This window comes from Bos taurus, chromosome 11 (genome assembly GCF_002263795.3).
Source record: "Bos taurus isolate L1 Dominette 01449 registration number 42190680 breed Hereford chromosome 11, ARS-UCD2.0, whole genome shotgun sequence".
NCBI lineage: Eukaryota > Metazoa > Chordata > Mammalia > Artiodactyla > Bovidae > Bos > Bos taurus.
This window is the reverse complement of record NC_037338.1, coordinates 38,036,499-38,050,513: the sequence shown is the minus strand read 5'-3', so window position 1 is coordinate 38,050,513 and position 14,015 is coordinate 38,036,499. Positions and strand designations below refer to the sequence as shown.

General features: G+C 35.8%; 1 protein-coding gene across 3 annotated transcripts in view; it reads left to right on the top strand.

Moving 5' to 3' along the window:
- CCDC88A (coiled-coil domain containing 88A) overlaps positions 1-14,015 on the top strand; it is a 118,460-nt gene that overhangs the window by 78,026 nt on the left and 26,419 nt on the right. For all 3 annotated transcript variants that reach the window (XM_005212640.5, XM_024998823.2, NM_001206209.1), the window contains exons 17-21: positions 944-1,082; positions 4,400-4,561; positions 11,432-11,593; positions 13,016-13,293; positions 13,530-13,673. In XM_005212640.5, the coding sequence (XP_005212697.1) occupies positions 944-1,082; positions 4,400-4,561; positions 11,432-11,593; positions 13,016-13,293; positions 13,530-13,673 (885 nt within the window). The remainder of the gene's footprint in view (positions 1-943; positions 1,083-4,399; positions 4,562-11,431; positions 11,594-13,015; positions 13,294-13,529; positions 13,674-14,015) is intronic.

The following is a 14,015-nucleotide window of genomic DNA, read 5'->3' as shown; positions in this document are numbered from 1 at the left end:
TCTACCTGGACAGTCAGAACTCAGGCATCACAAATTTAATACATCCAGAGTCATACACATTACATGCTTTAAAATTGTTTGTTGACTCAAGCCAATATCAAAGTGAGATTTTTTTTCTCTGTTGTCAATGAACTTAAAATCTAATTGAGCAGAAAATATATGCGCACAAATTAATTACAATAAGAGGCAGAATATGATAGAATTTCTCATATATGTACTTCAGGTTTCTATTTGGTTTAGTCATTGAGGTTCTCAGGTGTAAGAAATAGATTAATCTGTAATTCCTAGTTTGTGGTTCCCTCTCGGAGTATGTTCATGGACATCCTTTTTATAAAGAAAAAAATCTTAATATAAATATTCATGAACCCATCAGAAAGATAACTAAAATATTAACACTCAAACCTATCTGCCCCTTTCTGTTCTATTACCAGTATCTTGACTCTTTACTATGTTGTCCCCCCTCTTTATTTTTAATATTCTGCAAGTTCTCCATGCCCTAAAGGTAGTCTTCAGAGTGCTTTAAGTCTTAACTATTCATATGTACTTGTGTAAATATATTATATATTAATATCATAGACAAATGCTTAATAATGTGCTTAATCCATCCACTTACTCTTCCTGTAGATTCTATTCTTATGAAACTAAAAGAAATATTTTGAGACTAAGATCCTCCAGATGCCTTTTTGTAGCATTAATTTTTGCTTTTGACAACCTAGACTGTAATCTGGAGCTGTATACTCAGGGCTTTTTTGTTTTTTTCTCATTACCAGGAATAGTTAAAAAGGGAGAGTAGGCAGGAAGAACAAAATAATTTAATTTGCTTCTTTTTTTAAAAAAGATTATTTTATAAGGCTTATTTATGTATCAGTATCTAATCATAAATTATCTTTAAAAATAATTTTCTGACCTCCAGTAATGAACTCTTTTTATACTTGGATAATAGATACAAACTTCTGGAATCAAAATTAGAATCCACTCTAAAGAAGTCTCTTGAAATAAAAGAAGAAAAAATTGCTGCTTTAGAAGCTCGACTAGAAGAGTCCACAAATTACAACCAGCAGTTGCGCCAAGAACTAAAAACAGTAAGTGATTTTCTTGGAAAGAATTTTGATTGTCAACTTTTTCTCTTTTTTGCACTGCTCAGCTTGTGGGATCTTAGTTCACTGACCAGGGATTAAACCTGGGACCCAGCAGTGAAAGCACCGAGTCCTAACCACTGGACCACCAGGGAATTCGCTGTCAGATATTTGGACAGAAAAGTATAAAGTAGAAAATGAAACATAAAATTTTATTACTGTTTTGTCCATTTCTTTTTCTTAAATTTCTAAAATTTTCTGTATTATGTAGTTTATAACAAACTATTTTGTCTATATGCTATAATTTATTCAATCTTATTTTATGTATGAATGTCCCTCAATATGTATGACGACACATATTGGAATTGTGAGAGTGGAATGGGGAAGAGGCAGACTTACTTCATTGGGAAAAGCTCTCAATGTGATTTTGACACTTCACTGTCACTCTTTTCCTATTGAGATTCCAGGTAAAAGTTTGATTAAAAAAAAAGTATGGGTGTGAGGATAGCAAGTAGAGGCAAGCAGTATGTGTGGTATAAGAGAGCCCTTGATCTAAAAAATTTGAGGTCTTTTCTAAATTTTTTAATTGTGTTATTTGGAATTATTCAGTGAAATATGTGAGGTAGGGGCTACTGTCTGTTTTCCCTATGTGAATGAATTGAAATTGAAGGGACTTGCCCATTCTATAGGGTTAGTATTTGGCAGATTGGTAGAATCATGTTCTGCCTTTTACTCCCTTTTATTAGCTCTGTAGTCGTACCTGGAGTGGTTTTACAGTCAACCAAACATTCAGGCTGACAAGCTTATTATAGGCCACATTTAGAACCATTCAGTTCAGAGCACTATAAGAAGTATAAGCTAATAGTAGGGCACAATCTGGTGTCCCTCTTCACATATTTGTCTGAGAGTCATCTTCTCACTAGATAATAGTTCAGACGCAAGAAGACAAGATTCACATTGGGTAAGTGTGAAAGCTGCTCTGGCTTTGGGACGTCATGCTTAATACCAGTCATCATCCCTTGCAGCATCTCCAAATGCATGGATTTAAGATCTTCACAGTCTTAAGATTTAAGAGTTCCTACACTCAGAGAAGTCCAAAGATGTAGCTTCTTATTAGGTATTTATAGTTCTTGTACAAATACAATTTACCCATCAGAAGTCATTTTTCTTGACTGGTAGCATGGAACATTGTAGTTTTATCAGGTTTCCAGAGAAAGTTACTCAAAGGTTAATTTCTCATACAGGAGAGGAAAAGGATTGGTTCCTCATTTGCGCATCATTGCTGGTGTTTGTCTCAGACATTAACACAGAACATTTTTTTTACAGAAGGAATTTTAGAACTTTGTTTAGTCAGCATAAGTGTTGTCTAAAAAAAATATAAAGTAAAACTTGTTACCACATTTCATTAATCATCTTTCTTTTTCTGAATTTTTGCCCTTTATGCAGTATCACTATATTGCAAATAAAGTCAATTTCATGAAGCTACTAAGCCAGAAAATAAATGGGTTTGAGTATGGATTGGTATATGATGTGTTTCAAGTCTAAAAGTTAGAGACTGTCTTCCACTTTCAGCCATTTGGAAGTGGAAGATTTCCAAATTATTATTATTGGACTAGTTTTCTGCCATAAACATGCATTCAACTGAAATTGCACTGTTCTAGTTTTTAATATATGATTGATTAATTATACTGTTCTAGTTGTTTCATAGTTAACATAGACTATGAAAGCTAAATATGAGTAATAAGTATAAAGTAAACATTAAAATAGTATGACAAAGAAGTATAACTAAAATGCCAGCAAAGGAGATTACATAGAATCGAAAAATCCAACTAAAAGCAGAAAAAGAAAAAAGAGAGAACAAACTACAGGTTGGACAAATGGAAAATAAATAGCAAGATAGCAGTTTTAAACCAAACCATGTCAGTCATCACATTAAATGTAAATGGTCTGTACATCCCAATTAAAAGGCATTTAATTTATTTAAATTAATAAATTAGATAAGAAGGCAACACCCACCTGTACACTGCCTCTGAAAAACCCTGATGGAAAATGTCATTTTCAATATGAACATAAATTAAAGATTCTGATTAATGATATATAAGGTAAAGGACCATTTTTGAAACTTAACAGAACAGTGGACTGAAAATGAGAAGTTCTGAATTTTATTCTCACATCCCCTTCTTTATAATGACATATGTCCGTAACTCTTACAAGCCTTGAAAAAAGAGCCTGTGAGAAATTAATGTAAAATAGACTGGAAATTATGTTATCCATCTATATTTTAGGGTGTCAGAAGTATTTTTTTTTAAAGTGGAAAATCAGGATCTCAGAACATATGTTCAATCATTTGCCAAGATTTAAGTGACACTCTATCTGGGCATCTTATTTTCTGTAATCTCAAATTATTGTCTAACTCAGTAGTAGTAGCAAAGTTTGAGCCATAAAGCTTTCTTGAGGTTGCATTAGACATTGAATTATTTTAAACATCTATATACTTGTCTTAATAGAAAGTTTGGGTTTAAGTTAGAAATTTATGATAATCATTTCCTAGGAAAAACTAGTAATTCAGTATAACAATAATTTAAATTGAAGAGAGCAATTTAGTTAATCATTAATTTTGGATGATGACCAATTTGTTAGTTTTGAGTTTGCTCTGTTAAAGTAGGATTTGGTTATAATCATACCAGAGAACCCTGAATAAGATATATCCTTGGATTATTCACTCTTTATAAAATGAATAATAGTAATTTTATGTGGGTCAATATCTGTATAAAGAAGTCATTTATTTATTAACAGGTCATTCTGGGCAACATAATCCTTTTAAAAAGACCATACATAGATAGATACTTCCTCAGCTTCAGTTATTCTTTTTAAAGGAAATTAATATATGTGTCAAGTTTTTGTTCTTGACATGGGGATCTCTGAAATCTCTAAACCAATTATAAACAGCTCTAAAAACAATTGTTAGTACTTAGCAACAAGTCTATATTCATCTATTCTTCAGTGATATTTTCATCATAAGCAACAGGATCTGAAATTACAAAATAATAGCAACATGACACTTAAGCAGGGTATATTAATATTTCTAGAGGAAAACATTTGCACTTTACAATGCATAAATTGTGATAATGATAATAATGGTAATTGTATATATTATTATATTTTTAAATAAACTGTCTCTCACATTCACCAGACCATTGTGGAGTTTAATTATGATAAATACAACCTTGGTGGTATGTTTTCTCCCTTTTTAAATAAATGAAAACAATGTTATAAATCAACTATACTTCAATTTTAAAAGATATTTTAAAATAAAATTTTAGGTGAAAAAGAATTATGAGGCTCTCAAACAGAGACAGGATGAGGAAAGAATGGTTCAGAGCTCTCCTCCAGCTGCTGGTGAAGACAAGTGGGAGCGAGAAAGTCAAGAAACAACTAGAGAGCTTCTGAAAGTTAAAGACAGATTAATTGAAGTTGAAAGAAATGTAAGTATTTTAGAAGGAATAAAGTTTTTTAGAAGTCAAGGATCACTGAATATATAACAGAGTTTATCTAATCTGGTTTTGTAGTTTTGTTCATTTTATACTTTCTTGATCAGTTTGTTTCATAGTATTAAGTATAGTATTAAGACAAGAACAGTTTAATATTCTTTTCTTCATCATCGTCATGTAAGCACATCAGCAAGCTTTGTCAACTCTGTCATGTAAATAGAATGCAAACTCATCTATTTCTCTCTGTCTCTGGTGCTAACACTCTAGTCTAAGTTACCCTTATCCCTCATCTGGACTTTTAAAAAAGAGTATCACCCTAACCGGCCTGCCCCTTTCACTTCTCGCCCAAACTGACCCATTCTCAATGTAGTAAAATAATTTGTGAGGTTTTTTATTTATTTATTTTTGGCTGCACTGGGTCTTTGTTGCTGCTCACGGGCTTTCTCTAGTTGCAGAGTGGGAGCTGCTCTAGATGCGGCGTGTGGGCTTCTCACTGCGGTGGTGTCTCTTGTGGAGCATGGGCTCTAGGGCTTGCAGGCTTCAGTAGTTGCTGCACATGGGTTTAGTAGTTGCTGCACGTGGGCTTAGTAGCCTGTGGCATGTGGGAACTTCCCAAACCCGGGAGCAAACCAGTGTCCCCTGCATTGCAGCAAGGTGGGTTCTTAACCACTGGACCACCAAGGAAACCCTAGAGTTATTTTTAAAACATAATCCAGGTCATGTCATTTTCCTGCTTAAAATCTTCAGTGGTTTCCCATTTTATTAATAATGAAATCCCTGGTGACTCAGAAGTAAAGAATAGGCCTGCAGTGCAGGAGACCCAGGTTCAATCCCTGGGTCGGGAAGATCCCCTGGGGAAGGGAATGACTACCAACTCCATGGACAGAGGAGCCTGGCGGGCTACATACAGTCCATGGGATCGCGAAGTCGGACACAAAGTTAGTTAAACTAACACTTTAACTTTCACTTCCATACTTTTTACTATATCCATAAGATCCTATTTGACATTGCCCTGCCTGTATCTCTAGCCTTATACCATATTAGTCTTCTACTTACCTTGTTTATTAATCTGAGGATAATATTGGTATCTGTTAATATGTGGAAAACAGAACAGTGACTGGTACTTAATAAGCAAATTAATTCTAGTCATATTGGCGTTTTCTGTTTATTCCTCTTTCACGGCCTTTCTGTTTGCTTGCCCTAGCTGGAACACGTGACAGGCTTCTGTCAACATTCAGGTCTCACATAACATGTCATCTGTAGGGGGTTTTCCCTGACCCCTTCTCCACTGAAGCAGTTGTCCCCAACCTAAAACCATTTACTCTCACACCACTGCCTTGCTTAGTTTCTTCATGGAACTTTTTACCAGTTAATTTTTTGTATTCACTGATTTACTATTTGACTATAAAAAAGCTCCCTGAATGCAGGTAGCTTGTCTTTCTTTTACATCACTGTGCCTTCTCTGTGTAAAACAATGCTTGGTAGATAGCAGATTTTTAATAAATATGTACCGAGTGAATTTATTAAATATTTACTGTAGAAAATAATTCAGCAACCATTTTCAAAGATGAGTGAGCCTAAAGAACTTAATGTGCTAACAAGTAAAAGAGTTGTGGTTCAGTTCAGTTCAATTCAGTTGCTCAGTCATGTCCGACTCTTCACAACCCCATGGACCACAGCACACTAGGCCTCCCTGTCCAACACCAGCTCCCAGAGTTTACTCAAACTCGTCTCCATGGAGTCGGTGATGCCATCCAACCATCTCATCCTCTGTCATCTCCTTCTCCTCCTGCCTTCAGTCTTTCCCAGCATCAGGGTCTTTTCAAATGAATCAGCTCTTCGCATCAGGTGGCCGAAGTATTGGAGTTTCAGCTTCAACATCAGTCCTTCCAATGAACATTCAGGACTGATCTCCTTTAGGATGGACAGGTTGGATCACCTTGCAGTCCAAGGGACTCTCAAGAGTCTTCTCCAACAACACAGTTCAAAAGCATCAATTCTTCGGTGCTCAGCTTTCTTTATAGTCCAACTCTCACATCCATACATGACTACTGGAAAAACCATAGCCTTGATGAGATGGACCTTAGTGGACAAAGTAATGTCTCTGCTTTTTAATATGCTGTCTAGGTTGGTCATAACTTTCCTTCCAAGGAGCAAGCATCTTTTAATTTCATGGCTGCAATCAACCATCTGCAGTGATTCTGCAGAAAGAAATAAAGTCAGCCACTGTTTCCAGTTTCCCCATCTATTTGCCACGAAGTGATGGACGGATGCCATGATTTTAGTTTTCTGAATGTTGAGCGTTAAGCCAACTTTGGTTTTATTGTTTTCTAATTTGTTTATTGAAAACTAAGCCATGAAGACAAAAGTTAATCTCTTACACTACTAATTTCTACTTTTTCATCCAAAAATAATCACTGAAAACTGTTTTATATTTCCAGAAAATGTTTGTGAGGTATCTATTTATAAGAGTTTTATTTCTTTTACAGATTTACATTTTTGAGACCTTATTTCCATTTTTCAATTATTTTATCTTAGATCTATTTTAGCACATACAGAGCTATATAATTTTATTTAATGACCACATACTATTCCATTGTGTATATATTACCATAATTGATTTAAATAAATTCCATATCAGTGGACATTCAAGTTATTTTTCAGATTTTGCTGCTGTGAAAATCCATGTTATAACATGTTTCTCCATCCTAATTCTCTTCTATTATGTCCAACTCTTTGTGACCCTATGGACCTTATCCAGCCGAATACTGGAATGGGTTGTTATTTCCTCCTCCAGGGGAATCCCTTGCTCATCCAGGGATTGAATCCCCATCTCTTAAGTCTCCTACATTGGCAGGCGGGTTCTTTACCACTAGTGCCACCTGGGAACCCCTAACATGTTCTGCATGCTAAGTTGCTTCAGCTGAGTCCGACTTTGCAGCCCTATGGACTGGAGCCCTCCAGGCACCTCTGTCTGTCGGATTCTCCATGCAAGAATACTGGCTGCTGCTGCTGCTAAGTCACTTCAGTCGTGTCCAACTCTGTGCAACCCCGTAGACGGCAGCCCACCAGGCTCCCCTGTCCCTGGGATTCTCCAGGCAAGAACACTGGAGTGGGTTGCCATTTCCTTCTCCAATGCATGAAAGTGAAAAGTGAAAGTGAAGTCACTCAGTTGTGTCTGACCCTCAGCGACCCCACGGACTGCAGCCTATCAGGCTGCTCCGTCCATGGGACTTTCCAGGCAAGAGTACTAGAGTGGGTTGCCATTGCCTTCTCCAAACTGCTGGGGGTTGCCATTCCCTCCTTCAGAGGATCTTCCGGACCAAGGGATCAAACCCGAGTCTCTTAATATATCTCTTGCGTTGGCAGGTGGATTCTTTACCACTGCCACCACCTTGAAAGCCCTAACTTTCTTGGACCCACAGCATGTGAGGTCTTAGTTCCCCAACCAGGGATCGAGCCTGCACCCCCTACATTGGGCTGGCAGAGTCTTAACAGTGGACCGCCAGGGAACGTCCTAGGGTAGTAAATTGCTGACAGTAGAACTGATAGGCCAAAGAGCATATCTAGAGAGAGATTTCTGTGTGTGTATTTAATTTTAATTGATAAACTGTTGTAAAAGCTTTTCAAAAAAGTGAATTTTCAGTTCCACTAATAGAATATCTGTTATTCCAGATTGACATTGGGTATTCCCAACCTTGTAATTTCTATTTAAGTGATAGAAAATATTTTAATTTGTGTGTTTTAAATTATTAGTGAGCTATTTTATATCCTTTTTTGTATTTATCAGCTACATATAAAAATTCATGTTTCATTATTCAGTCATATATATTTATCTATCAATCACCTGGATTAAAAATTAATTTCAGAAAACTTGGTGTGTTATATTCTATAAGATGAATCTCTTTTCCCACTTACTTCATCTGTAAATTTCCACTGGGGAGAAATTACCTGGTTGACATATTGTACTCATTTAGATAATGGGTTTATAAAGATGGCTACCCTATATTAGACTGGTAATTTTTGCTGATTTGCTAGTACATATGTTTGTTAACTTCATCATTTTCCATTGTAAACCTTCTCTTGTTCTTAGATACCCTATCTACTCTCAGTTATCTCTTCCATTCATTATAGACTATAGGAGTTTTTCATATTAAGGATACCCAGACTCATTAGAGCTTGTACATTTTGGTTTCTGAAGAGCTGAACTATAACAGTATAAGTGAATATACTTATATATCTCACATATATAAGTGGAAAATGGTGCACCTTTTTGTTATATCAGAATGGTATATAAGAAAGTGCTACACTCAATATGCCAGCAAATTTGGAAAACTCAGCAGTGGCCACAGGACTGGAAAAGGTCAGTTTTCATTCCAATCCCAAAGAAAGGCAATGCCAAAGAATGCTCAAACTACCACACAGTTGCACTCATCTCACACGGTAGAAAAGTAATGCTCAAAATTCTCCAAGCCAGGCTTCAGCAGTACGTGAACTGTGAACTTCCAGATGTTCAGGCTGGTTTTAGAAAAGGCAGAGGAACCAGAGATCAAATTCCCAACATCCACTGGATCATCGAAAAGCAAGAGCGTTCTAGAAAAACATCTATTTCTGCTTTATTGACTATGCCAAAGCCTTTGACTGTGTGGATCACAATAAACTCTGGAAAATTCTGAAGGAGATGGGAATACCAGACCACCTGACCTGCCTCTTGAGAAACCTGTATGCAGATCAGGAAGCAACAGTTAGAACTGGACATGGAACAACACACTGGTTCCAAACAGGAAAAGGAGTACGTCAAGGCTGTATATTGTCACCCTGCTTATTTAACTTATATGCAGAGTACATCATGAGAAATGCTGGGCTGCAAGAAACACAAGCTGGAATCAAGATTGCTGGGAGAAATATCGATAACCTCAGATATGCAGATGACACCACCCTTATGGCAGAAAGTGAAGAGGAATGAAAAAGCCTCTTGATGAAAGTAAAAGAGGAGAGTGAAAAAGTTGGCTTAAAGCTCAACATTCAGAAAACGAAGATCATGGCATCTGGTCCCATCACTTCATGGGAAATAGATGGGGAAACAGTGGGAACAGTATCAGACTTTATTTTTGGGGGCTCTAAAATCACTGCAGATGGTGACTGGAGCCATGAAATTAAAAGACACTTACTCCTTGGAAGGAAAGTTATGACCAACCTAGATCGCATATTCAAAAGCAGATATTACTTTGCCAACAAAGGTCTGTCTAGTCAAGGCTATGGTTTTTCCAGTGGTCATGTATGGATGTGAGAGTTGGACTGTGAAGAAGGCTGAGCACCGAAGAATTGATGCTTTTTAACTGTGGTGTTGGAGAAGACTCTTGAGAGTCCCTTGGACTGCAAGGAGATCCAACCAGTCCATTCTGAAGGAGATCAGCCCTGGGTTTTGTTTGGAAGGACTGATGCTGAAGCTAAAACTCCAATACTTGGGCCACCTCATGTGAAGAGTTGACTCATTGGAAAAGACTGATGCTGGGAGGGATTGGCGGCAGGAGAAAAAGGGGACAACAGAGGATGAGATGGCTGGATGGCATCACTGACTCGATGGACATGAGTTTGAGTGAATTCCGGGAGTTGATAATGGACAGGGAGGCCTGGCGTGCTGTGATTCATGGGGTCTCAAAGAGTCGGACACGACTGAGCAGCTTAACTGACTGACTGAACTGATCCCATATTATTTTTCTAGTGTAAACTTTTTTTACCCTTTGTGATCAGATGAACAAAAGAGAAGTACAATGTCAACATTTATTTTAAAGCATTTTTCTTTCTCACCTTTGATTTTATAGTATAATATCAATTAATTCATGATTGAACTTTTATACTGTGACATGTAGTATATATAACTTGAAAGCCTATAAAGTGAATGTTGTCATTGTCCAATAATATAAAATAATGATAAAGATATCTGTTGTGATTCAGTTGTAATCTTTTTTGCATGTTGCAATATATATAAATTCTGGCCTTGTATATTAAAGTTTTATTTTGATTTTCTAGAGGATTCTTTGTTTATATTTTTTGATGCTAATTTTTAAATGAGTTTTTATTTAGAAATAATCCTGAGAATACAATATTTAAAACAAACATCACATTTTAAATATAATGATTTGCATGGCAGTTCAGCCATTTAATTATAAAATTGAAATATGATCCTATATATTAGGAAAATTGAAAATAGTATGTTTTATTTGGATTCATTCCAGAAATCATATAGCTAAAACATTTGTAGTAAGTGTGTTCTACCATGAAAAAAAAAACACTGGAGAAAAGTATGTAACATCTGTTAGGTCTATTATGTACTAAATTTTTTAAACAGATGGTTAAGATTGTTCCTGCCTCTCTTCTAAATAATTGTGTTTGTAAAACACTTAATTTTGCTGCTACCCCAGGGACCGCTACATATTTGTGTATGTGTACATGGGTATTTGCCTCTGGGGAGTTAGCAGAAGGTTCACTGTCTCTTGGCTAGACACAGCCCTGTTTGCTCCGGGCACTTTTGAGTAGCATAAAAATCACAGAACTGACAATCCCATTCTAGTTTTTTTTGTTAATAAATATACTTATAATGGAATATGTTGTTCTTTGGACATTATAAAACAGGCAGAACACAGAGACAATAGTATTAAGGTTTTAGTATTGCTTTCTTTCCTAGATTAAGTATCTTTTTACAATTTGGGTTACAGGGGAAATGTCTTGTCTTTTTCTCTTTTAAGGTTGTTGAGATTTTTTGGATTAGCATGGTAATGAACACTTGTATAACATTCTAGTATCTGTTAAACAGAAATATGTTTGATGCTTTTATTTTTAATATGTTTTTTCTTTATTCAGAATGCTACACTGCAAGCAGAGAAGCAAGCATTGAAAACTCAACTGAAACAACTTGAAACACAGAACAATAATTTGCAGGCTCAGATTCTTGCACTTCAGAGGCAGACAGTATCATTACAGGAGCAGAATACCACTCTTCAAACACAGAACGCCAAGCTTCAGGTTGTAATGTAACATTGTGGGGATATGCAACAAAACTCTTGAATTATGGTTTAAAATAAGGATGAATAGACATAAGCTAACATTTTTTCTTAGTGAGTGAATTTAACAATTAGTTGAAGATAAAGTATTTTTATATAGTACTATGCCAAATTTTTGGATATCAGCATTTTGAAAATGTCAGAGTGTCTAAAGTAATAAATTTACTCATTAAATAAAAATAATTTTATTTGCATTGACTTTATGGCCTTTCACCCATTTCAACAAGTTAATTATAATTAATCAGGTAGAAACCCTTGTTTAAAGTATTATTGTAACATATCAGTTAGGTTATTGGAAAATAACAGCATGAGAATTTTGTCTTTAGACTTACCCTTAATTCAAAGGATCCATCTTGCAATTAATACTACTAGTGTCTTTTCAGGGAGAAGGCAATGGCACCCCACTCCAGCACTCTTGCCTGGAAAATCCCATGGAGGAGGAGCCTGGTAGGCTGCAGTCCATGGGGTCGCTAATAGTCGGACATGACTGAGCGACTTCACTTTCACTTTTCACTTTCATGCATTGGAGAAGGAAATGGCAACCCACTCCAGTGTTCTTGCCTGGAGAATCCCAGGGACTAGGGAGCCTGCTGGGCTGCCGTTTATGGGGTCGCACAGAGTCGGACACGACTGAAGCGACTTAGCAGCAGTAGCAGCAGCAGTGTCTTTTCAAATAGAGCAGTCAGGTAGGGGAAAGTACAACTCTCTGAAACCTCTTAAAAAGTGGAGTTGTTCCCCCTCTGAATCCAAAAGTTCTTTCTATAACTCTTTTCCAAATGAAAAAGAATATACTGATTTGATTTAGTTGTTCAGTTGCTAAGTTGTGTGTGACTCTTTTGTGACCCCCATGGACTGTAGCCTACCAGGTGCCTCTGTCCATGGGATTTATCAGGCAAGAATACTGCAGTGGGTTGCCATTTCCTTTTCCAAGGGATCTTCTGAACCCAGGGATTGAACCCATGTCTCCTGCATTTCTTACATTGACAGGTGGATACTTTACCACTGAGCCTCCTGGAAAGCCCTGGTTTAATTTAGACTTGAGAAAATTACCAGTTGAGTTTCACAAGTAGTTTTTCAGCTCTATCAACTGTCAGTCAACTTCTAGAAAATGATAAACTGGCATTTAAAATTTTTTACTCTTATGGGATTTTTGCTAATCACCTTCATTTAAAATAATCAATTCAAAAAATATGTAACACCTACCAAAAATCAAAATTAAATGGTAGTCTACCTTTTTGGGATCTAAAATCCAAATTTTCTTAGTATAATATGAATATATCTGCTGTGATTTATTTAGTGCTTCCTAAAGTTAACATTCTTTTATTGTAAAAGAATTATAAATAAACTATTTTTCTGATGTCTGATACAGTATACATTCTTGTAGGTTGAAAATTCCACCCTTAATTCCCAAAGTACCTCACTTATGAACCAGAATGCACAACTCCTAATCCAGCAGTCTTCCTTAGAAAATGAAAATGAATCTGTAATCAAAGAGCGAGAAGATCTGAAATCTCTCTATGATTCTCTGGTCAAAGATCATGAAAAGCTGGAACTCCTACATGAACGGCAGGCTTCAGAATATGAGACTCTGATTGCTAAACATGGAACTCTAAAGTCTGCCCACAAAAATCTTGAGGTGGAACATAAAGACCTTGAAGATCGGTAATTTATCATCTTTTCTTGTGTTGTTACCTTAAAACCAATTTAAGAAAACAATTTGAATTGAATAATGTAATAAATTTCATATGTTAAACAGATCTGAGATAATTTATATAGGAAATGTATATAAACTTACATGCTTTATGTGATATTTATTAAATTAACTCATTTCCATTATTTCTAAAATTTTTTTTTCTAAAGAAATATTATAAACCAAATGCATAACATTTTTTTTCCAGTTACAATCAGTTACTAAAACAGAAAGGACAGTTGGAAGATTTGGAAAAAACACTGAAAGTAGAACAAGAAAAAATGCTGCTTAAAAACAAAAACCATGAGACTGTAGCTGCAGAATTCAAGAAGCTTTGTGGTGAAAATGATAGGTAATAAATATGTATATATATATAATTTTGTATTCATTATATCCAATGGGTATGTTACCCCTTTGCAGTACTACCCGTAACTTAGAATTTTTAAAAAAGACACCAGGGTAATACATAAATTACCCAACAGCATCATTTAGCTAGTTATAAGTGATTCAGACAAGAGTGTGGGTCTTGAACTTTCTCTGATTGTTTCTCTTTTGATTTATTCAAATACTTAAGTTTTTAAGGCACAGTATATAACAAAATTTCTGTATGTTGATTGCATTTGTATACTTTATTGAGACAGAATGTAGTGAAACCTGACTCTTTATATCTTTCTTTCTGCTAGTCTGGTATCAT